Source organism: Stenella coeruleoalba, assembly GCF_951394435.1.
Source record: "Stenella coeruleoalba genome assembly, chromosome: 3".
Lineage (NCBI taxonomy): Eukaryota > Metazoa > Chordata > Mammalia > Artiodactyla > Delphinidae > Stenella > Stenella coeruleoalba.
The window spans coordinates 173568368-173592888 of NC_137148.1; the positions used below are offsets into that span (position 1 = coordinate 173568368).

Here is a 24521-nt window from a genome sequence, read left to right on the forward strand (position 1 = left end):
GGCTGAAGACGTACTGTGCGGCTGCGGGCAACTCCCCGTTCCTCTCTGAACCTCATCATCTCTCTATCGCTCTTCTATTCCTGGAAGCTCTGCTTAGAGCCGAGCAAACAGTCCACGCTAATTAAAGGGGCTCCTGTCTCCCCAGAGGGGCGGAGTAAGCCAATGGGAGCCCTGCCCGAATCCATCCTCGCATCTCATTGGTTGAGGGGCCCAGGGCTGCAGCTGGGGGCCCAAAGGCGATCAATTAATCCTGCAGGTGGTGGAGCCTAGGCTTAACTCTCTCCTCACCAGGCTCCACCCTAAGCCCTACTGGTGGGGCCTCCAGGTCCCGTCCCCCAGCCTCATCCCTAACCCGGGGAAGGATTCCCTTCCCCCACCCCACCCCACCCCGCGCTCTTCTCCAATGATAATAGCAACGAGTATTTTACACGACTGGCTGGAAGAGGGGCCACCCCAGGCCCCCAGAGAGACAGGCAAGTTACCCAGCTGGAGGCAGGGCCCCAGATCTGCCCTCCCCTCACGTAGTATTCTTCAGCTCAGAAGACCCACAAGATCCAGAAAATGAGTAAAGAGCAGGGGCGGCGCCTGGAACCAGCGATTCCTGATCCTGTTCTTGCTTGGAACTGTCCAGCCTGGCCTACTTCATCATTGTACAGATGGGGAAACTGAGGCCGCCAGAGGGGCAGGGAGTGGACCCAGGACCCCTGACTCTCACTCCAGGACTCTCCTTTACAAGTGGGACCTGCGGGGAACAGCCTCTGTTTCTGTATTGGTAAAACGGGGCAGAGAGCTTAGCGGCGTACTAATGGGGAGAGGGGCTGCAGGTGTAGGTTGGTGAGTCTGATGCTCATACCTCCCCGTGGAGACTTAGTGATCAATTCTGCCGCACCCAACACTCCCCGGCAGGGTGTGAAGGTGAGTAACAGTCTGGAGTCGGGCCTCACCCCTGATTTCCCACGGAATCTGCCTCCTTCCCACCCATCCGCACCCCTGCATCCTCGAGTCTCAGGGCCTTCCTCTCTCTCCGGGACACTCCCACCGTTCCAGCCCCCAACTCTTTCCTCCTTCCCTCCGCCCGACAGCGGCTGGGGAGAGCGGCTCCTTTAAGAGGAGCCCTCGGGGCTTCCTTGGTGGCGCAGTGGTTGAGAGTCCGCCTGCCGATTCAGGAGACTCGGGTTCGTGCCCCGGTCCGGGAAGATTCCACATGCTGCGGAGCGGCTGGGCCCGTGAGCCATGGACGCTGAGCCTGCGCGTCCGGAGCCTGTGCTCCGCAACGGGAGAGGCCACAACAGTGAGAGGCCCGCGTACCACAAAAAAAAAAAAAGAGAAGACCTCGCAGCGGGCGCGGCACCGCGGCAGCGACCTGTACCTGGCGTCCCGCGTCCCGGCCAGGCCCCGCCCCATCCGCTCCCATTGGCTTCCATAGCCGCCACTCAGAGGCCGGGCCAACCGGAGCCGCGCGCGCCGACGGGGGAGGCGGGGTCACAGCCGGGCCGCGCCGAGCCGGGTTTCTTAAAGGGATCGCTCGCCTCTTGCTGCAGCACCCCAAGGAGGAGGGGCGCCCGGCTCACCCCACGCGGGTTGGCCTCCGAACACACCGGCCAGGCCCACGTTGCATAGCCGCCTGCAATACCGCAGCTCCTGGTCTCAGGAGGTCCCTTTCTCCCCACTCTCCCTCCAGCCCTAGCCAAACTCGCCCTAATACTCTGGGACTCCATTTGCCCATCCAGAAAATGGGGGTTCGACTAGAGTCATCATTTGTTCATTCATTCATTCCACAAACATTCCTCGGTCCTTACAGTGGGCCAGGCGATGGCAGAAGGGGGAGGGGGCCCTCAACATCCTAAGATTAGAATCTTGGGTCACGATGGTGACCCTGATTTGGAAGAAACCTCCAGATGTTTCCCTCTCCAGAAAATTGGGTATATTTCACAAGGTCCTAATGAAACAAGTGTGTGGATCCACAGCTCTGGAGGTGCTGGGAAAGGTGAGAAGGGTGGGAAGGGCTCCATGAAAGGAGAGTTTGGGGGCTTCCCTGGTGGCGCAGTGGTTGAGAGTCCGCCTGCCGATGCAGGGAACACGGGTTCGTGCCCCGGTCCGGGAAGATCCCACATGCCGCGGAGCGGCTGGGCCCGTGAGCCATGGCCGCTGAGCCTGCGCATCCCGAGCCTGTGCTCCGCAACAGGAGAGACCACAACAGTGAGAGGCCCGTGTACCACAAAAAATAATAATAATAAATTAAAAAAAAGAAAGGAGAGTGTTGTTGTTGGCACTGGGGCTTTAAGGATGAATAGGAGTTTGCCAGGAGGGTACTCTGGGACGAGTAAATGCACAAAGGCCTGGAGGCTGGATGAAGCCACCGTCCTGAGGACCTACTTACAGGTTTGCCCTTTGCCCCACCCCCAGGTCCCCCCCACCCCCAGATCCCAGGACCCCAGAAGGTATCCAAGCCAGGCACCGCCCCCCAGGCTGTCTTGGGCACCAACTCCAGCACCTTCATTTCCGAAAAAGAGGTTTTATTTCCTTTGGTCCACAGTCGGTATTTCACATTATTTCTTGGTCCCAGGGCTCCTGGGCAGGGGCTGGTCCCCGGGAGGGCCTCTGGGTGGGGGTCCCTGTGCAGTATTTGGTGGGGTGTGGGGACAAGTATGGGGGTTTCTGGCTTTGCCTCAACCACTCAGAACTGCACTATCCTGCCTGGGCCTCAGTATCCCAACTGGGCCCCTGGCAGGGGACAGGGCCGGTGGTCTGAGGGTCCTAGGGAAATCCAGTACCTCACGAGGCCTAAAATATTTTGGGACTGTGGCCTGACCTTCTCCCAGTAGCCCCCTCCACCATCCCCCTACCATTCCCCTGAAAAAAAAAAAAGTATTTTCATTTCACTAAAACGGCCTGAAACTTCTGTGGGTACAGAAACCACAAACTGATCGGCAGAGAAAAGAGAAGAAGGGAAGAAGCAACCGGAAACCACTTGGGGTCGGTCCCCCTCCCTGCCCGGGTTTCGTCTTTCTCCCCTGCAACTTGGCCCAAAGCCTGTTAGGAAACATGCCTGGAGGTGCCCTGGCGGGGACCCCCACCCCACATGCATCTGGATATGGCCTTCACCCCTTCTCCCCAGACCTTCAGCTGGCAGCACTCAGACATGTAAGAAAAACAAGACAAAAACACAGAAAAATCCGAAAACCCGGATGGGGCAATGATGGGAGACAGCCCGCATGGGCGCCTCAGTAGCCTGCCTCCTCCTGGTAGTAGGGGGGGTACCCTGGGGCCTCCCCCGGGTCTGGGACATCTCCGGCAGCCGCTGGAGCCCCATCGGCCGCTGGGCCTTGCGGGCAGTACTTGGGGTCGTATATCTGCCGGCCCAGGCCAAATACCTGGCCGCTCTGATTGGCGCCCTGCGTGTAACCCATCTGCAGGGACATGGAAGAGTTGTCACATTTGTCTGTCCCCAGCTTGGTGTCGTAGATGTGCCGCCGGGTCCCTGGAGCCGTCATGCCCACCTGGAGAGAGAGAAGCGGCGTCAGGGAGGGAAGAAAAGGGGAAACAGAGGCCCCAGAGAACTTCCCCTAAATTCTCACACCTTTTCCCACCTCCCTGTCTTTGCACTCACAGTGCAGACTCCTACAGATCCTTCCAAGCCCCGCTCAGAACCCTCTCTTTTCTGACTCTGTGCTGAGTTGATCTGGTGTTTGGGTCCAGCTCTCTCTCCCTGCCAGCCAGGAAGCTCCCCAGGCTGGGGCTCAGGCCTGCCAGGACCTGAATGCTCCAAAGGCATCACACTGATACACCAACATAGCAGGAAAAGTGACAACTGCAGGGTCTAAAAATATCAGAGCTGGATGGGCCTCTGGGCAAAACTTTGAGGGAAACTGAGGCACAGAGCTGGTAACTTCCCCTGGGACACACAGCAGGCTGAGGCAGAGTCAGAGCAGGCACGGCCAGAGGGGTAGGAGGGAAACCCAGAGTGGGTTTCGGCGGGAGATGCTCTCAGCAACAGGGATGAGCCCTCAGGGTTTGGTAAGGTGGGTGGGGGCCCGGGGGGACTGGGGAGGCCCACCTGGCTGGCACACTTGTTTGTGCCCATCTGGAGGCTGATGGTCGAGTGGTCCATGGGGGGCAGGATATGGTTCTTGGGGTCGTACAGATGCCTTCTGGTGCCATACGCCGTCATGCCTGACTGGCTGGCACATTTGTTGGTGCCCATCTGCAGGGACGCAGGTGGGAGAGGTCAGGCTGCCCCCACCAGGCCTCCAGACCCTGCCCCGAACTTGAGGGGCTACCAGGCTGGACAGGGCCTGGGTCGCATCACAAGCCCACCACCCACGCACCCTGGGGCTGGAGCAGCCGCGCACCCACCTGGAGCCCGATGACACACTGGCCCGCCTTCATGGTGGCATCATCAAAGTTCCGCTCCTGCTTTTCCGAGTATTTGACGCCGATGTCCACGCCACTCTGCATCCCCTTTGTCTTGGCCTGGGGAGAAAGAGGGGGTGGGAGTATCAGGGAGGGGCAGCCGGGTCCCCCCAGCCAGGCCCGGGGTGTGTGAGCCCAGGGGAGGCCCAGGTATCTGGCTGCAACCTGCCCCCCACACCAGCAGCCCAACACCTCGGGCTCAGCAGCCCTGTGGCCCCCAGCCTTCCCTCCCTAGGCAATGGCAGCCCCAGCCTTACAGCTGCACAGGCCAAGAATTTTAGGGGGCGTCATCACCTCCTACCTCTCTCACCTTCCATCACCTCCTTCTACCCAGCCCCAGCCACTCGGCCAGGCCACGGCCATCGTCTCTCCCCTGGACGCCTGTCCCCCACTCCTCCCTGGTCTCCCCACCTCACTACCCACGTGGCAATCACAGGGGGCTTCTGAAAGCACCGTTCAGAACACAATTCCCTGACATGAAAACCTCCTCCTCCTGAAACATTGTTCCAGCCCGTCTTGGTCTCTGTTTTAGACCCTAGACATCGGCCTAACGCTTTCTTCTCCTTCAAGGCACTTCTCACGATTTATAATTTGTAAAACAATGATTTGAAGAGCAAACCCTAATGGGAACTCTGGGTGTTAAGGAGATGTCCACGGAGGTTCACTGATTATGTAAAGTAGGGGGGGCTGTGCATGAGTGGGGGCAGGGGGTAGACGGGAAGTCTCTGTACCTTCCACTCTGTTTTGTTGTGAACCTAAAAATGCTCTAACATAAAATTTTTTGTAAATAAAAAAGTGGAGATTTGTTCGTTGTCTGCCCATAAAGGGGTTGACTGTGTCTGCCTTGGTCACCCTTGGATCCAAAGTGCCCGGCGCCTCGTGGGTGCTCAGAAATCTTTGTGAAGGAATGAATGAACAGCGTCTGAAAATCCCCGCCTGGCTCGCTGTGTTACTTTGAGCAGATTGCTGCCCCTCTCTGGGCCTCACCTTCCCGGCCAGGGCAAGAAGAGACACCTGCACCTGTGTTAGATTCCCACTCTCAAACAGGTCGTTGGCCTCGAACAGGTCCACAGGGTTCATGCCGTAGCTGACCATGGCCTTGATGAAGTTGGAGAGGTTTTCTAGCTGGGAGGAAGCAGGAAAAGGACAGTGAGGGGCCTCGGTCTTACCCCCCCCGTCAGATGGGGTCCCCCAGCCCCATCCTCATTCCACCCCCCTGTCCCTCACCTGGTGCCAGTTCTGCATGGAGCGGTTGATCTTAGGGACTGAGCCTGGCTGCAGCTTATTCATGAGTCTGGGGGGGGCATATGGGATGGTGGGGAAAAGGGAACCTCCATTAGTGTAGCAGGACTTCAGAGACCCAAGAGACTAATTCATGCCTTCCTGGCCAACCTCACTGCCTCTCCCTGGGCCTCAGTTTCCCCTCTTGCAATCCAGTCTTCACCCACCAAAGATGCAAAGATGCCAAAGAGTGACAATAACCAGCACTGGGAGTATAGTCCAGAACCACCGAGTCTGGGGAGTGAATCTGGGAATTTCCGTTAACATTTTTAAGGTGCAAACCATGGAACGTTTGAACCACGGCTGAATAGGGTGCAGCAAAGAAGGTCTTCCAGAAATGTTATAGGCTCTCCCGAGAGGATGCTCCACATTAGAGATCCTAGACAAAGCAGTAACACAAGAAAAAGGAAGAAGAGCAAGAAAGACCAGAGACCCATCAGGAAAAGCAAGCAGGCGTCACACAGCACGTGGAGCGTGACCTCATTGTGCAGAACAGTCAGGGTGATGAGCATATGCGGATACACGCACTCACGTGCATAAGATGATCCCATCCTTCAGACCCTTCTGGAAGTCGGGGCCGATGGAGAGGCCAGTGAGTCCCTCGATCCAGCTTCGGAGCTCTGCCTCCTTCTGAGGGTCATATTTGGATAGGAGCTGGAGGGGCAGAGGGCACAGTGTTGGCGTGAGCACATACCCAGCGGGAGCCCAGTGAACCTCCTAATGCGGCAGGGCCCAGGGCTCCAGGGGAAGAAAAGACCGAGGGGCCTAGAGGTCCCCACGCCACCCAAGCAGACCCTTTCCCATCAGCACAGATAAACCACCCCACATCTCCCACTGACAATCGTCGGGGCTAATCTACTTTCACTGGTGTCAAACCCCACAGGGCAGCCAACACGGCCCTGGAGGGATCTGCCCCCACGTCCGCCACCTCCCTGGTCTCCCAGCACTAGAGACACTGGCCTTTCCCTGTTGTTTTTAAATTGTGTTGAGAAACACACAAGAGGTACCATTTTAAAGCTCATTTTAAAGCTCATAAATCAGTGGCATTTAGTACATTCACCAGGTTGTGCAACCATCCCCTCTGTCTGGTTCCAGAATATTCCGTCATCTCAAAAGGAAGCCCGTCCCTATAAGCTGCCACCTCCCACTCCTCCCTGCCCTCAGTCCCTGACAACCAGGAACCCACTCTCTGTGTCTGTGGATCTGCCTGTTCTGGACGTTTCCCATCAATGGAATCACACCCTGTGTGTCCTTCTGTGTCTGGCTTCTCTCACCGAGCATCATGGTCTCAGGGTCCATCCACGCTGTAGCGAGTGTCAGGCTTCACCCATTTTCATGGCTGAGTGATGTTACCGTGTGTGGAGGGACACGTGTTTAACCATTAACCTGCTGATGGGTATTTGGGCTGTTTCCACCTTTTGGCTCTTGTGAATCAAGCTGCTATAGACATCCATTTACCAGTTTTATTTGAACACTTGTTTTCAATTCTTTGGGGTATATACCAGGGAGTAGAATTGATGGGTCACAAGATAATCCTAAGCTTAACTTACTAAGGAACCACCAAACCTTTCTCTGCCCCTTGAACTGGCCACAGGGCCAGTTACTGCCTCAGGGCCTTTGCACATGCTGTCACTTTGGACTCAGATGTCTGCACAGCTGGGTCCCTCCCTTCACTCCAGCTGTAGCTTGGAGAGGACCTCCCTGACTACCTGGCTATGACAGCCCTCCTCATCCCCTCCACCCCCAGCCCTCCTTTATTTTCTTTCTAGCTTTTCTCCACCTTCTGCCATATGATCTATCTCTTAGCTTACGTTCCATCCTCACTACGAGCCGCGCCATCCAGCTCAGGCTGTCTCTGGATAAAGATGCTCATGGTCCTGCATCAGCGCTCACTGCTGTCCACAGACACAACACTCCCTGCTCCCCACGACAGCATCTCACAGCACCCAGGGAGACCCAGGACGGTGTGGTGTGCAGGCAGCCCCAGGGCGGCTCCCTGGAGGGGTGGGAAGAAGCTGAGGACCTGGCTGCCCAGCTGGGTGGGCTTCGACCCCAGACCCCTGCCCACCTTTACTCACGCCATCCCTGCCCGTCTCTTTTCCTCTCCTCTACACACCTGGAGGGCACAGGGACCCAGAGCTGCCTTTGCAGCCCCAAGTCCTCCTCCCAGCTCTGCCCCCAGCTCCCCAGTGACCATGGAAAGTTTTCACCCTGTGCCTCCGTTTCCCCATTTATGTTTGAATTGTTTTCATAAGGCTTTCCAAACTTGGGCGCCGCTTCCTGCTTCCTGCATATAAAGCCCCAGATGCAGGACCAGGGCTGAGCCGCCCAGAGCACAGGGGACACAAAGGCGGGAGGTTGGCCTGCTAACCCCATCTGCCCGGTCTCTGGCTCCCGCGGGTCTCTAGTTCCCGCAGGCCGGGGAGCAGCAGGGCTGGAGGAAGCAGAGGGTGTCATTATGAGAGCCGAGCTTGAAGCAGGCAGGCTGGTCTGGACGCCTGGCCCGCCTGCCCAGCTGGGCCCCGTCCCCGACGGCTCGCAGGGCCCAGCCCCGCCCGCAGTGGCTGCCCAGCCAGCCTTCAGCACATTCCTCCCCACCGCAAACTGCCAGGAATGCAGCCGCTGCCTCCCTGCTAAATCGGGACCAGCTGTTCCCAGTGGTCTAGGCCCCCCAGCCGGCCAGGGATCTCAGAGGGATACACTGGACCTCAGCCTGCCTCCGGGCCATGGGGGGGTGGGGGACTGAGGCCTGGGGGGCTGGGCAGAGAGGGCCCCGGGTCTCCCTCCTCCTCTCAAGCAGCTGGTAAAGTGGATGGGGCGTGGCTGAGAAGCCACAGGAACCTGGTTTCCAATTCGGGGGTGGCCCACCCATTCTCCAGACCTGCAAACTGAGGGCTGGTCACAGGGAGCCTTCTGACCTCATCCCCGACAAGGCAGCTGTCAATCTGGCTCCACGGACTCCATTGCAGGAAGCGGCCCCCACCCCGCTAGGGTGTTGTACTCACCCACTTCCTGCTGCCTCAGGGGAGATGCCTGGACTGCCAGGAGGACCGGTGGCCATGGGGCAGTGGCTGCGGCAGGTCTGGGTTCGAGTCCTGACTGACTCTGCCTCTGGCCAGCTGTGTGCTTCTGGGCAGTTTGAGCAATGTCTCTGAACCCCGTGTGCAAACCAGGGGTCTTAGACCATCCTGGCGCTGGGTGGGGCCCGTAAACACCCCCCTCCTCACCATGGCATTATTGCTGGAGTGGGGAATTGTGCGTTTAAGGGGGAATCATGGGGAGCTTGCCCAGGGACCATGCTCAGTCCCTCGACTTCCCAAACGGGCTGGAAGGAGGCTCCTTGGGGCTCACAGAGGTGATGCGGAAATTCTCCCTCGTGTCTGCAGGCCCTGGAGTGCCGACCGGGCAGGGGCCTGGGAGCTGGCAGGGCTGTGTCCCCGGCGTGCCCAGGCAGGCTCCCGGCGGGGCGGCTGCCGCTGTGGGACCACACTCCCAGGTGTCGGTGTGTGCGTGTCGGGTGGACAGGGATGACACACTCCCCTTCCCCCTTCCGGCTGGATGACCCTTGCGGGTCAGGCTTAGGACCTCCCTCAGGGCTGGGATCATCCTCTGCTCCTCTCTCCCTAGGTGCGCTGACCCTGCTGTGTGGCCTTGCAGACGTGCCTGCCCCTCTCTCTGAGCCAGAACCACAAGTGCTTTCTTTAAAAGTGTGTCCCCAGGTCCCAGCCCGCATTTGCAAGTTACAAAACCCACATCTTAGGGTCACATTCAGGGGATCCCACGGGTCCTGCGGACGCCTTAGCTATCCCTTTAAAGTTTGTCAGACGGGGACAAAGAGAATGTGGAAAGGAACAGCAGGGGGTGCGAGGTGGAAGGCAGGCCCCCTCAACTCCACCTTCCCCCTGGGTGCCCCGCCTCCCAGGTGTAAGAGGTCGGGGAATTCCTGGGGGGGGCAACGGGCTTCTCACAAACACTCGGCCCGCCCCCTTCCCCTCCCCTCCCCTAAGCTTAAGTGGCCCCAAAAGCAGAAGTGGGGGAGGGGGATGAGAAGGGGGCCGCTGGGGTTCCCTCGGGCCTTCTCAGGCCTTGAAGCTCTGGAGGGGCCCAGGGCTGGGGGGTTGAGAGCGGTGGACTGGGGGCTTCAGGCGGGGGAGGGCTGGAGGCGCAGGGCTGGGGAAGGGGTTAGACCCAACCGCTCCCAGATGTTGGGGGCTGCCAGAGCACAGACCTCACTGCTTCCGCCGAGTTGGGGGAGCTTCGGGGGCACCCCCCAGAGGTTAGGAAGGAGGGCCGCCCCCGACGCTGGGGATCCGGCGGGTCGCCCGCCCTGCAGCAGCGGAGGGTGCGACGGGCTGGGCTGGCGGGGCGGGGGTGCGCCCCTCACTCACCCGGTTCTTGACCTCGGCCGAGAGCCCGTACGAGGGCCCCTTGTTGAACTGCGTGGAGCTCATGGCTGGCGGGCGCGGCGCCGCGGGAAGGGACGGGAAGGGACGGGACGGGACGGACGGCCGGCCGGGCTGGCAGGCGAGCCGGCGGGGGACGCGGACCCGGCGCCCCGCCCCCGCCGCTGATTGGCGCCCGGCGCACATGTCCTTATAAGGCCGCTCGGCGCCGGATTCCTGCGGCTGCGGGCTTCCTGAGCCCCTCAACCGCCCGACCCCCGCCCCGGCGCAGCACCCAGTCACCAGAAGCCCGGAGGGCCCCGCCCTCTCTGAACCCACGGGAGACTGAGGCAGGGAGGGACCGGGGCCCCGCACCGCCGAGACCCGGCACCCCTGCCCTCTCCCTGCTGGGAGCCCCAAGGCGGCTCTCTCACCCTTTCTGGGTCTCAGTTTACTCTTTTGCACGATGATGGCAGGGGGGAATGGTTGGGTGGGACCCTAATTCCCTTGGGACACTAATGAGGACCCCCCTCTCTGCCACTTAGAGGCGCCTCCCAGTCTAGGTCCCCTTCTGGGAACTCTCCTAGCTGGGTGGTTAGCAAGGGAACTAGGGCAGGCTCTTCAGAGGAGGGGCCATTGGTGCTGGGGCTTCGGTGGATGAGTCGGAGTTCGCCAGTCCAAAAGGGATTAGTGTTCCTGGCAGAACATGCAAAGACCTGGAGGGACCGTCAGTGGTTGAAAGCGTGTAGAGATCAATCTGATAGGTTGGGGAAGTAGGGGATGTGAAGGGGCCTTCAATTCTGGGCTGAGGGATGGTGGGGAATAGGGAAGGGGGTGAAACAACAGAGAGTTGAAGTCAGGAGATGCCTTGGGGGTAGGGCTGAGGCTGCCAAGGGAACCAGGCCAGGCACACACTTGGCACTCAACAGGAGCTGCCTGCTTGTACAGATAAATCAATAAATTAATAATAGAATAAATAAATTCATTTCTTCAGTAACTCACTCATTCATTCACACACCTATTCATTCATTCATTGAAAGCTCCCTGATGGGGCCTCTGGGCCAGCCCCTTGTTAGGCGATACTGGCTCCCAGGAGACCTTGGCTCTGGCCCTGTCCATCCCTGGGAAGACAAACCCAGGCATAGGCACCCCTGCTCCATGCAAGCAGGTACAGGACAGAAGGAGGGACCGGCGGTGGAGGAAATAGGGGAGGGAGTGGGTGCTCCACTGGAGGGGTGAAGGAAAGAGGCATGTAAGAGGGGATGTGGGGTGTGGGGTTCTGAAGCATAAGTAGGAGTTTGACACATTTGACAAGTGGCTGGTTGGGCTCTGTGAGGGCTTAGAGATGACTCACCCTGTCCTTCCCTGGGAGCACTCCTCCCTGGCACCCCACTCCCCGGATAGCTACTGACTTTCCCTGACTGTACGTCTCCCATTCCATCTATCTGAAGGCTTTCTTCAGGGTCCAAGTCCTAGCCAGGTGGTCTTGGGTGAGTCCCTTCCCTGCTGGGTGTGTTTCTTCATGTGTGAAATGGGAACCAGTGGTCAACAATGAGACAGTGAGGTGGAGTGTGGGAACGGGTGGTTCATCAGTGTCTAGGTGGGGAGTTGTGGGGGCAGAGGGCGGTTTGAGTGGACCCCTTGCAGGTCCTGCTGGGGCACGGGGGTGGGCAGGACTCAGGGTACTGTGGGGAAGGAGGCTCGAGCCAGTCCCCTGAGTACCTACTCCAGCCTGGGGTGGTCAGTGGCTGCCGGCAACACGCCCATGGTCCTCCTGTCATGCCCCGACCCCTGGTGCTTGTCCAGGGGGGCCACCAGTGACTCTCTAGGGACACCATCCAGAGCTGGGGGCCTCTGGACAGGGAAGTTGCACGTGACACCCGCTGATACTCACCGAGGCAGGCATACTCCAGTGCAGGGGCCGGCCATGTCTGGGGCGCCGGGCGGCTGTGGGGCCTCTGCAGGGCTGGACAGGAGCTAAACCACAGAAGACTGAGCCTGGATGATTCCAAACTTTAGAACCACCTGCCTGCCTTCCCTCTGGTGAACTGGACAAGCCCCCCAATGCCGTCAGGCCTCAGTCTCTCGCCTGAGAAATGGGCTTACCTCCCAGGCATTGACATTCACCAGGTGCCCAGAAAAATGCCTGGGACATTGTAGGTACCACATAAGTGCTGGGTGACGCAAATCTTGGCATTTAGACCAGTGGTGACCAATGGGACCGAGATGGCACCGAGAATGCCCTCCTGGGCCCTGTCCCGCCGGCTGCGCGGCTCCTGAGTCCTGGAGGTGTGGCTGGCAACGCCAAGGAAGGGAAACCTTCACTTTCCTTGATTTTAACTGATTCCAATTTAAAAGTGCAAACCAACACCGGATCCAGTTTTTGGAAAATGTCTGAGTATACGTGAAACCATTTGGGTGTGCACGCGTTTTCCTTTTCAGCGTCAGTTTTACGCAGTCGGGCTACATATGAGTGTCTCCGAGGAAACGTCAGTGTCGGGAAACAGGCCAGATTTCAGACACGGGACAGAAACAGGTGTGAAATACCTCATACATCATTTTTCATATCGATTACCTGTTGCAATGATCATATTTCCCAGATATCAAGTGAAGTGAAATATATGACCAAAAACTATTCTCTTTTAGTTCTTTAACATGAGCCAACATTTAAAATTCTGTGTATGGTTTGTCTTATTTTTCTACTGCCCAACGCTGTTCTGGACTGTGGGTCAAATTCAGATGCTATTTTTTCTTTTTCCGGTATAGCCCGCGAGCTAGGAATGGTGTTTACATTTTTAAGAGGTTTTTAAAGAATCAAAAGAAGAATACTATTCCATGACACATGGAAATCATATAATATCCAAATTTCCATGTTTGGACAGAGATTTATTGGCGCCCAGCTGTTTGTGTACAGACTGCTTGTGGCTGAGTAGTCCCTGGGCTGCAAAGCTGAAAATATTAACTTTTTGGCCTTTTACAGAAAAAAGCTTAAAAAAGAAAAAAAGAAAGAAAAAAGCTTATTGACCCATGGTCTAGATTCTCAGCCTCCTGGAACTCAAGAAATTCAGATCAGACATCCCAGATTTTGAAACCCTGGGGTTCCAAAAGCTTGTCATATTATAATTTGAGAAACTCCCCCAGGACCTAAAACTTACAGAATTATGTGGTTCTGTATGATCCTATGACCTCAGCGGCCCCCACCTGGGCCTGGGTTCCAATCCCCAGTCAGCTGAGGTAAGGGCATGTTGACTCAACACATGTCAAAATCTTAGGAATTTTGGCTTAGCCTCAGAACGTGGCAGGGAGGTCTGGGGCCTCTGCAGCTGTCCTCCGCCCTTGACCAGCCACCCTCTCCCCGCCCCCCCGCCCCCGCACTCACCTCTTTGTCCTAGACTGATACCAGGGAGACTGCGTTGGGGGTAGGGGAGGTGTGGAATGATGCAGGCTCACTGGGGGTGGATGTAGGTATTCTGGGGCAGGATCTCCTCCGCGATGGCAGAGGGACGTGGGCCAGGGGCTGGAGGACCTGGAGTTGCAGGAAACCCTAGAGCCTCAGCCTCCGGTGCTGGGCTATGGGGGTGGGGCCTGGCAGTCTGGGTGGCTGTGCACAGGGGCTGCAGGTGTGGTGAGGGGCTTGGGCCCCTTCCCTGCAGTGTCAGGGCTCTGAGTGAGACCCCGGAGGGTCCTATGGCCCCAACGATGCAGCGAAAACAAAATAACAGTAACAACAGGGACTTCCCTGGTGGTCCAGTGGGTAAAGATTTCGTGCAATGCAGGGGGCCCGGGTTCCATCCCTGGTCGGGGAACTGGAGCCCGCATGCATGCCGCAACTAAGAGTTCGCGTGCCTCAACTAAAGAGCCTGCATGCTACAACTAAGAGCCGGTACAGCCAAAATTTAAAAAAAAAGTAACAATAAAATCTCAAGCCTGTTAGGTCAGGAACCTCCCTTGCTCCCAGTCCTCCATGGCTGCCCACTGCCCCCTCAACAAAGGTGTCCTCCAGGCCCCACGCTCTCCCTTGCTCACTCTGCTCCAGACACGGGGGCTTCTCCTTGCTCTGCCGCTAATGATCAGCGCCAGGCCTGCCTCAGGGCCTTTGTCCTGGCTGCGCCCTCCGCCTGACACTCTTTCCACCTGGCCTGTTCACTGTCCACCTTCCAGCACCTTCTCAGTGAGCCCCAGCCCAGGCTCCAGGTCCCAATGCCACCCACACATCCCAAACAGGTACCACATGATGACCACAGCATCCTCCGAAATCCAGCCCATCTTCTAAATTCCCGACTGTGCCCAGAAGGGCGGGCCTGGGGTCTGGTCCTTCCTTGTGTCTTTGGCTTAGATTTGGAACTCTCTCCGCCCCCATCTCCCGCTATACTCCTTTTCTGTGATCATGACTTTCACTTGCTCTCCAGGGTCGCATGTTTCCCTGTGTGGGAGTGAGCACTAGACGGCGCTGCCCAACACAGCAGCTGCTTGCCACACGGGCCCATTTCCACACAAATTACACCAATAAAAGTAAAGTTTACGGGTTTCCCTGGTGGCGCAGTGGTTAAGAATCTGCCCGCCAATGTAGGAGACATGGGTTTGAACTCTGGTCTGGGAAGATCCCACATGCTGCGGAGCAACTAAGCCCGTGTGCCACAACTAGTGAACCTGCGTGCCACAACTACTGAAGCCTGCACGCCTAGAGTCTATGCTCCGCAACAAGAGAAGCCACGGCAATGAGAAGCCCACGCAAGGGAGAGTAGCCCCCGCTCTCCACAACTAGAGAAAGCCTGCGCACAGCAACAAAGACCCAATGTAGCCAAAAATAAATAAATAAAATGAATAAATTCATTTAAAAAAAAAGAATTTGCATCGATTGAATGCCTACCGTATGCCAGGCCCTGTGCAGAGCACTCCCTGTGAAACAGGAAGAGAATGATTTTAGCCTCCTGGTTGTGGTAGACCCGTCCACCTCCAGGGAGTGGGGCTCCCACGATTATGAAAGCCGGCAAGGTAGGTCTGGAAGGTTCTCTCAGGCTCCAGGTCACAGCTGAAAAGTCTCCTCCCTCCCTGACCACCCAGTGCAATTCAGAATAGGAACCCACCCCCAGGAACCAACACCCCCACCCCAATGCTCTGGGCTTTCTCAGAGGCCTTGACTGTGCCCTTCAGTGGGATTGTCACCATCGGGAACCAGACCAGATATCCACTTGACGGTCTGCCTGTCTCCTGTTGGTCCCTGAGCTCTGCTAGGGCAGGAACCGGTACTGCATTGGCCGCCGCTGTGTCCCTAACACCCAGTGCAGGCCCTGGGACACGAACGTGTCCTTCCCCAGGGTCAGGCATCCTCTCCCAGGCCCCTCGCCTCCGGCTCCTCCTGCCCTTCCACACTTCCTGCCGCAGCCCACCCCGCCTTGCTTTGGAGCAGGAGGTGGAAGCACCTGGCATACCGTAGGTACTCAATGAATGTTAGGTCCTATTACTACCATGGCTGCTGGGAGGCGCCGAGACGTTTCAAAGATGAGTGAGCGTGTATGTGGTCCAGACGAGGGACCCCAGGCCTGGGACACCGCGGGCGGGCACCCGGTGGCAGCCAAGAGGAAGGCAGGGCCAGGTACGGACCTTTCGTGACCCCACTTTAGCCGGAGGAGGCCTGTCCACTCCGTCATCCCCGAATGGCCGGGACAGGGGCCTGGCGGCCAGGGAGCAGGAGAGAGATGGGGAGGTGACCCACCTGAGCGGCCCGGTTCTCAGAAGGAAGAGCTAAAGTCACTAGGGCAGGGGTCCCCAACCCCTGGGCCGCGGACCGGTAGCAGTCCGCGGCCTGTTAGGAACCGGGCCGCACAGCAAGAGGTGAGCAGCTGGCCAGCGAGCGAAGCTTCATCTGCCACCCCCCTTCGCTCGCATTACCGCCTGAACAATCCTACCCCCGCTCCGTGGAAAAATTGTTTTCCACGTGCCGGAAAAGTCGGGGAATCGCAGCTGGGAGGTGGAAGAACAAAGAAAACGACCTTGTTTAACCTGTTTTGCTTGCGGCCAGGCGCTCAGGTAAACGCCCCAACCGACCCCAAGAGCGGAGAAAGAAGGAAGTTATATTGCTTTTTACCGTTCGGCGGAAGACGGGGATAAAACTGCAACCTTTAAAAACACCCAGTTCGCGCTCTGCCTGGGTGGGGAAGGGAGGTTCCTAAAAAACTCAAACCAAAGTTTTTCGCGAGACTATTTAAAGGCCGGAAATTAAATCACTTTTCAGCTAGAACAGCCTAACGTAATCTTATCTTCGGCATAGTTTTCCAGAGCGCCAAGTAAAAAACATCTCCAGCAGTCGTATTTCCTTTCAGTTTACTTTAACACCTCTAAATTCCTCAGAGATTTACTAATTTTACCGCCCGCCTTCTTGCAGCCGCGGAGGCTTGTGGGGGCGATAGGCAAAACACCCGGACCAGACGCAGCCCCGCCCCTCGCCGCTCCCTACCCGGGAGCCAGGCCACAGGGCGGGGCCGCCGCGGGCCGCCCAACCGCATCCCAGCGTTCCCCGCGGGCGCAGGGAGGCCGCTCTTGCCGGCGCGGCTACTCGCTGGCGTCAGCTGGGGCGCGGAGGCGGAAGATGGCGGCGGCGCTCGGGCGGCCGTGAGGAGCGAGGCGGTGGCGAGGACGGCCGATGGCGGCGGGGAGGCGTCCTCGGGGACCCGCGGGCCGTTAAGGCGCGACGGTGGGCATGTCGGAGCTCGCGGCGCCCGGGGCCCCGGGGCCCGGGCCCAACGGCGGCGGCGGCGGCCCAGCCCCCCCGCGTGGGCCTCGCACCCCCAACCTCAACCCCAATCCTCTCATCAACGTGCGCGACCGGCTCTTCCATGCACTTTTCTTCAAGATGGCTGTCACCTACTCGCGCCTCTTCCCGCCCGCCTTCCGTCGTCTCTTCGAGTTCTTCGTGTTGCTCAAGGTGACCGGGGCCCCGAATCTTGACCCTGGCGGCCGGACCCTTTCCCCCAGGTCTGCGACTTCTGACCCCGCCCGGGGCAGCGCGCCCCTCCCAGCCGGTGGCGTAGGCCCGGCCCTACCCGTTGGGACCCTTTCCTTAGGCCTGCCGCCCCCGGCCCCCTACCCAGAAACTCCCACCCGGGAAGGCCCGGGTCTCCCCCGGTTAGTGGCCCCTGATCCCGACTCCAGAAACTCACTCCCAGCCCCCTCCAGGCCGCACCCCACCCCTCGCCTCGCCCTTCCCAGCGTCCCCCACCTCCGGAGGCCGGAGCCCAGCCCCGTGACCCCCGGCCCTGCCGCCTGGGATCCTCAGTCCGGGATGACCGCCTCCCCACTCTCCGAGCCTGGCCTGGCCCCGAACCCCAGACTCGAGGGATTCCGGGCCTCACCGCCACTGCCCCCTCCCAGAACACACCCCCGGACCGCCCACCTGCACCTCTTCCCTCTCCCCCTTTTTCTTGGGGCTCTTCTCCTCGGGCCCTTCTGCTTGCCTCCACTCGGATTCTCCCCGCTCTGAACCCCGGGGGGGAAGGTGACCTAGCTGAGGTCACGCCGTGGGGCTTAGTGGCAAAGTCCAGCCAGTGGTGCTGCAGGTGGCTCTGTGAGGGGCCTCCCGTGGACCCGCCCCTTGTCCTCGCTCGGGTGGCAGAGCTCTCGGCTGTTCAGCGGTGCCGGGAGGGCCGGCACAGATTCCTCCAAGGAGGGGTCTTAACTCAGAGAGGGAGCTCGCTGGGTGCCGAGCCCGGCTGCCTGGAGGGTCTGAGGAAGTGGAGAAATAGCTGTTTTGTTTCGTGTCCCGTCCTGGAGTGGCCCCCGGGGCGGGGGCCGGGGCCAGGGGTGCTGATGTCCGAGGAAGCTCGGATTCCTCGTCTGCAGGAAGGGGGCTGGAGCTGGCGGGCAAGGCGCGTGGGGTGCCGGCTGGGCCAGCTTGGTCGGGAGCCGGCAGCTCTTTGGCGTTGGGTGGCAGCGGTGCGAGCCGTCCCGCAGACCTGGTGCGGGTCCCAGCCTGAAACCCCTGGTCCCGGAGCGGCAGGCGTCCCCTGCGGGGGCGTGGGGGTGGGACTCCGGAGGATTCCTGAGTCGGCCTTCCTTTATCCCAATCCTGGAACCCATGGGCGGCTTGGGGCGTAGGCAGAAGGCCATGTGAGGCCGTGATTGGCTTGGGGAACAAAGCACTGTTCCTCCCGACACGCTCAGAAGGAGCCCGTGTCACTCGAGGGGGTGCCCTGTGTGAGGTGGGGCCCCCCGTGGAGCTGAGCTTTCCCTGAGAGCCCGGCCTCAGTGGCTTTGTCTCGCCAATTCCTGCCCGAGGAGCAGGCCAGGGGTTGGGCTGGCCAAGCAGATGGGCTGCACATCCAGGCCGCGTCCCTGGTGTGTGGGGCCGGGTGAGCGGGCTGCCCTCAGCCCCCTGCACCTCCTCTCTCCTTGGGGCTGCGACCAGGAGGCCCTTCATTCCCCGAGAGCCTGCCTGACCCCTGGCGCCTTTGGTTCCCCTCGTGTGCAAAGGGAGGGCTCGGCTGGCTGATCTCTGAGGCTGCCTCAAGCTCCAGAAAGCTCTGCTCCTTTGCCTCTCAGCCGCCCAGCTTCTGGGCTCTTGCTACAGAGATCAAGTTCCCCTCCCAGCCCCGCTCCCCAGCCTCTTCTTGTGGCACCTGTTCCTCTCTGCTCACTGCTGGCGGGAGCCGCCCTTGCCATCCTCTTTGCCGCCTCGTGCCAGTCTCTGGGCCCAGCGATGAGTAGGGTGACCAGGAGGAAGGGGGAGAGACGGCAGCCAGCAGGGCAGGGTCTGTGTCACATCAGGCAGCCTCAGGCTGCGAGGAAGGAGGTGGGTAGCAGAAGCGGCGCATGCAGAGGCCCTGGAGCTGGCGGGACGGCGCAGCCGTGTGGCTGGTGAGTTGGAGCATGGGGGTCACAGGGTGCCAGAGGTTGGGGGGCTGGAGCACCCAGGGCCTGTGAGGTGGCCAGGCCAGCTGGCAGGCAGAGGGCAGGAAAGGCCCTGGACAAGACTCCTGAAATCCTGAGAGCGAGGTGGGCGGGGCTGCTGAGTACACCCTGCTTTCCCCGCGTGGGTAGGGCTGCCCTGTGTGCCTGATGATAGGTTGTAGGGGGAGGGAAGCCTGGGCAGACAGCTTGTTCCATGGTGGGGAAACAAGTCCAGATCTGGGGCAAGCCTTGTCAAGGGGTGAGAGAGTCTTGGCCTACCTCTGGGGACCCACACACTCAGTCAAGGGTGATGGACCCCACCTGGGGTTTCAGGACCCAGATAAGGACAGTGATGGGGCAGACACCAGTGAGGGGTGCTGGAGGGGGCGCCAGGGTGACAGTGGGGTCATGGGGGCCACTCAGCGAGGTCATGGTGCCACCAGCCCCCCGTCCGTTCAAGTGCCCCTGCTCTCGGGGCCCAGCTGGCCCTGCCTGGCGTGTGTTCCAGGTTGAACTCCTGGCTCCACCCCTCCTGGCCGCGTGGTCTCTGTGCCTTGGTTTCCTCATCTGCAAACTGGGGGTGATGGCAGGCACGTGTGTCTCCGGGGGAAGTGCTCGGGCAGCCCCTGGCATCGGGCCATCCTGCGTGTCAGCACTTTTTGTGGTATCTCATCACGTTGTACAGCGTCGTCCTTATGGCCCAGAGCAGACAGTGTCCCAGACACGGCTCTGCTGGACATCTGGGCCCAGAGGGCACGACTGGCGCTGTGGGTCAGCTCTCTGACCTCACCCTGCTGTGCTGTGGGTCCCACACTGTCAGGATTCCCGTCGCCAGCTCCCAGGTCCCCAGACACAACGTTGGGGAGAGGTGCTGGGGGTCCCGAGTGACGCTTGGCCTGTGGCCACGTCTCAGGGCCGTGGCGCAGGCTGGCCTGTGGGAGGCTCTGCAGACGTGGGGGCCTCAGCTGGACTTCCCCACTGCCTCCCCAGCCCCTCCTCCCCAGGCAGGGTCCCAGCTCTGTTCTCAGCTCAGCATCTGTCTGCCGTGACCTGAACCCCAGGGGCTTGGGATGTGTAGTCTGTCTCTGCTTAAATCAGCAGTGCTCTGATTACCGCCCCGTCAGGACAGGAGCGGGTGCTCTGCTGACCCAGCCCGTGCCCAGTCTGCAGGGCAGGCTCCAGAGAGGAAGCCGGGAGTTCCACGGCCAGCGCTGGCACCACCCTGTGGTGCTCCTGGCAGGGCATGGAGAGGGCGAGGTGCTGGCGGCCCTGCCGGTGGCCGCGTGGCCACCGGAAGTTCACCACACCCCTGAGCATCATTGTTGACAGGACAAGGAGCGGCTTCGTACTCTGGTCCCCCACGATCATTTGTACCACACAGGGAACTCACCCCGGGAGCGATGCCCTTGACACGGCGTCCAGGCCGAAGGGTGACACTTGGCCAACCGGGACCCCATGAGAAACACAACGGTCAGACGGGGGCTCCTGGAGCAGGGGGTTGGGGTGACGTCAAGCAGGGCCTCTCCTCAGCACTGTGGACATCGGGGCTGGGACGTTCTCTGTAGGGGGCCATCCTGGGCGCTGTGGGGTGTGGAGCAGCCTCCCCGGCCCTGCCTACTCGATGCCGGGAGCCCCCCAGTCACGATCACCACAGACGTCCCAAGATGTGGCCGTGTGTCAGGATCCCCCCAGTGAACAGTTAGGGCTGTCCCGTCTCACTCGGGGGACAGGGCGAGCCCTGCCATGGGGCCGTTGGCATGGCCAAGCGGGTCGGCTGTGTTCAGCGGCTCAGGCTGGCCCGGGAGAGGTGCAGAGGGCGCCCGGCCGGCGAGGGAGGCCATTTTTAGCCAGTGAGGTCGGGAGTTTTCTCCTGGGGCAGCTGGGTGATGGCACCACGTGCTCTGCTTGGGCCCGTGCTGACCGCCCCCCGCCCCCAGGCCCTGTTCGTGCTCTTCGTCCTGGCCTACATCCACATCGTCTTCTCCCGCTCGCCCATCAACTGCCTGGAGCACGTGCGGGATGAGTGGCCGAGAGAGGGCGTCCTGCGCGTGGAGGTGCAGCACAACTCGAGCCGCGCGCCCGTCCTTCTGCAGTTCTGCAGTGGTGGCGGCAGCTTCCCTGGGCTGGCTGTGGGGCCGGGAGGCCTGGAGCTGGGGGGTGAGGACGACGAGGAGGAGCTGACCGTGGAGGTGTTTGGGAACAGCTCCGTCAAGGTGAGCTGGCTGGAAGCGGTCCTGATCTTCAGGGCCACAGGCCTCCCTGTCTGCTGCTGCTCCCGCTCCCGTGGCCTCGCGGCCAACTGGGACCCCGGGCTGCTTCCCAGCTGTCAGGTGAAAGGGATTGGCCCAGTTCCGGGGGTGCCAAGGGCAGATACAGCCGGGAAGGCGGCTCTGGGCATCCTGGTGATGCAGCGCCCCGTCAGCAGAGGAATGGCAGTGGACACGGGCCCACAGCCCGCAGGGAGGGCTGTGCTTGGGCAGCCAGAGGCCAGGAACTTGCGGGCCAGGGATCCGTGTGGGTAGGGTATTGGTGCAGACCTCAGCAGGGGGCCGCATCCCTCCCACACCCTCACCCGGAGACAGGCTCTCAGGGAGCTCAGTGTTGGGGGTCAGGGTTTTGATGGGACAGGGGCGTATCTGCTTCCAGTCAGTCAATGAGGGAGAGGCCTCCAGGCCCGGCCCTTTGGCACCATGGGCCTGCTGACTCCTGCCTCCCTCTCTGCAGTTTGAACTGGACATCGAGCCCAAGGTGTTCAAGCCACCAGGTGGCCCCGAGGCCCTAAACGACAGCCAGGAGTTTCCCTTTCCTGAGACGCCCACAAAAGGTACTCACTGCTCACTGGAGCTAAAGGCCAGTGCCCCCGGTGGGCTGCGGTCACCCCGCCCCTCCCAGGGGAGAGAGGCTCCGCGGGCTGACCAGGCCTGTCCCACCCACAGCGTGGCCGCAGGACGAGTACATCGTGGAGTACTCGCTGGAGTACGGCTTCTTGCGGTTGTCGCAGGCCACGCGGCAGCGGCTTAGCATCCCAGTCATGGTGGTCACCCTGGGTGAGTGTCACCTGCAGAGTGAGGTTCTGGGGGAGGGGTGGCCCAGAAGCACTCGCTTCCGGGGCCTGGGGGGCCCGCCCGTGCTCTCCAGCTGAGGGAAGCTTCCCAGGCTTCATCCCTTGACTGTTCCTCTGGGGCTGTCACGCACATCACTGCTCGGGTCGGGGGTGGGCGGGGCCTCCTCCACTCCCACAAATGGAGATCTGGCCTTCCCCGGGCCTCCACCACGACTGGGGCTGGCGGGGGCCTGGCCAGGTGCACACCCCTGTCACGGTCCTGCCCACAGACCCCACGCGGGACCAGTGCTTCGGGGACCGCTTCAGCCGCTTGCTGCTGGCTGAGTTCCTGGGCTACGACGACATCCTCATGTCCAGTGTGAAAGGCCTGGCGGAAAACGAGGAGAACAAGGGTGCGGGGCCCAGCCGGGTGAGCGGGGCCGGGGCGGGGCCGGGGTGGTCTGGGGCGCAGGCTCACTGCCTCCCGCACAGGCTTCCTGCGGAACGTGGTGTCCGGGGAGCACTACCGCTTCGTGAGCATGTGGATGGCCCGCACATCCTACCTGGCCGCCTTCGTCATCATGGTCATCTTCGTGAGTGCCGCGGGCGGAGCGGGGGGCCAGAGGGCGGGGGGCGAGGCGGCGGCCCCAGGCCTCACGCTGCACTGCTTGCAGACCTTGAGCGTGTCCATGCTGCTGCGCTACTCCCACCACCAGATCTTCGTCTTCATTGGTGAGTTTCCCCGCTGGCCATCTCCCCCGCCCACCACCCCCGCACCGGGCGCCTCACCCGGTCTGCCCGCCCGCCACCCTCTGCCCGCAGTGGACCTGCTGCAGATGCTGGAGATGAACATGGCCATCGCGTTCCCCGCAGCGCCCCTGCTGACCGTCATCCTGGCCCTCGTGGGTGAGGACCCTGTGCTCCCACGCCCTGCCCCCTGCCCTGGCCATCACCTGCCCGTTCCCCTCAACCAGCATTCTCCCATCTCCCCACAGGAATGGAGGCCATCATGTCTGAGTTCTTCAACGACACCACCACGGCCTTCTACATCATTCTCATCGTGTGGCTGGCCGACCAGTATGACGCCATCTGCTGCCACACCAACACCAGCAAGCGGCACTGGCTTCGGTGGGCACCGGGGTCTGTGTGGTCCAGGGTGGGGGCAGCCGGGTGGGCAGCGCCTCACTGTCCCCCTCGCAGGTTCTTCTACCTGTACCACTTCGCCTTCTACGCCTACCACTACCGCTTCAACGGGCAGTACAGCAGCCTGGCCCTCGTCACTTCCTGGCTCTTCATCCAGGTGAGGTGGGCTGCCCTTGGGACTGGTGACCCCGGGGTCCATCCAGCCTGTCGGGGGTTCTGCGGAGGCTGCGTTCTGGCTTGGGCCTCGCCTGACCCAGTGCCTGCCCCCCAGCATTCCATGATCTACTTCTTCCACCACTACGAGCTGCCCGCCATTCTGCAGCAGATCCGCGTCCAGGAGATGCTGCTGCAGACGCCCCCGCTGGGCCCTGGCAGCCCCACGGCCCTGCCAGACGACCTGAACAACAACGGAGGCACCCCGGCTGCCACGCCCGACTCTACCAGCCAGCCCCCTGCCCTGGGCCCTGGCTTGCAGGGTGCTGGCGGAGGCCCTGGGCCCATGGCTGAGGCACCCAGCTCCCTGGTGGCCGCGGCGGCCTCGGTAGCCGCAGCAGCCAGTGGTGACCTGGGCTGGATGGCAGAGACGGCTGCCATCATCACAGACGCCTCCTTCTTATCTGGCCTGAGCGCCTCTCTCCTGGACCGGCGGCCGGCCAGCCCCCTCAGCCCCAGTGGGGCGCTCCCTCGGGCCCCCCAGGACAGTGCCCCCACAAGCGACTCCCCAGGGTCTGACACAGCCCCGCAGACCGCTGGGGTGAGTGGGCCCAGCCTTGCGTCCATGGCTCCAGTGGATGCGCCCTCAGAGGTCGGCTCCTGAGCCGTGGGCAGCTCACCGCCTCTGTCCCTGGCCATCCAGGCCAGCTGGGTGTGACCTGGCTGGAGCCCTCCGGGGTCAGGGAGGCTGTCCCCAATGGCTCTGGGACTGCTCAGCCTGCCTTAGGCGGTATTGGAGTCCATCAGGTTTGCTTGGAGGCGGGCTTCTCTCCCCCAGGGCATGGGGCCTGCCTGCAGCCTGTCCCTGTCTATGGTGGGCCCACTCGGCTGGCTGATGAGCCAGGGTGGGAGAAGGGATGGGGGCTCCATGGAAGGTTCTGCAATGGGTTGGTGAAAGGTCCGGAGTGAGCTGTCCCAGGGCAAAACGGGCAAGCCTCTGAGCAAGGTGAAACGAGTGGGGCCGGCTCAGCTGGTGCTCCCTTGTGTGCAGTGCCTTTCCACCGCCAGCCCACACGCCCAGGCTGGGGCCCCGGACGCGGCCACGGGGGGCGCCGGGGTCCTGCCCTGCTCGGGGTGAAGACACGGCCGGTGGCCCAACCCAAGTTACACCGTGAGGAATGGAGCAGAGGGCTCATTCCACTCTATTTAATTGCAGTGTA

The 24521-nt window shown here is 60.8% G+C and overlaps 2 protein-coding genes across 4 annotated transcripts; one reads left to right on the plus strand and one right to left on the minus strand.

Annotated features, from left to right (window-relative positions):
* Nucleotides 1–2506: 2506 nt before the first annotated feature.
* On the minus strand, nt 2507–10231 carry CNN2 (calponin 2). Its single transcript, XM_079917612.1, has 7 exons — nt 10083–10231; nt 6227–6348; nt 5641–5707; nt 5401–5538; nt 4357–4473; nt 4058–4204; nt 2507–3500 (listed from the first exon to the last, which is right to left on the minus strand). Exons 1-7 carry the CDS (start codon nt 10143–10145, stop codon nt 3225–3227), a joined length of 930 nt encoding a protein of 309 aa, XP_079773738.1. The 5' UTR covers nt 10146–10231; the 3' UTR covers nt 2507–3224.
* Nucleotides 10232–16651: 6420 nt separating this feature from the next.
* On the plus strand, nt 16652–24506 carry TMEM259 (transmembrane protein 259). 3 transcript variants are annotated; one of them, XM_079916292.1, is made up of 11 exons: nt 16652–17001; nt 20900–21175; nt 21687–21786; nt 21899–22009; nt 22296–22418; nt 22498–22598; nt 22680–22737; nt 22828–22911; nt 23001–23133; nt 23206–23305; nt 23420–24506. In XM_079916292.1, exons 1-11 carry the CDS (start codon nt 16777–16779, stop codon nt 23963–23965), a joined length of 1857 nt encoding a protein of 618 aa, XP_079772418.1. In that variant the 5' UTR covers nt 16652–16776; the 3' UTR covers nt 23966–24506. The 3 variants fall into 3 exon arrangements, with proteins under 3 accessions (XP_079772418.1, XP_079772417.1, XP_079772419.1); XM_079916291.1 differs by having other exon boundaries at nt 22680–22911; XM_079916293.1 differs by lacking the exon at nt 16652–17001 and adding an exon at nt 18665–18929 and having other exon boundaries at nt 22680–22911.
* Nucleotides 24507–24521: the final 15 nt, after the last annotated feature.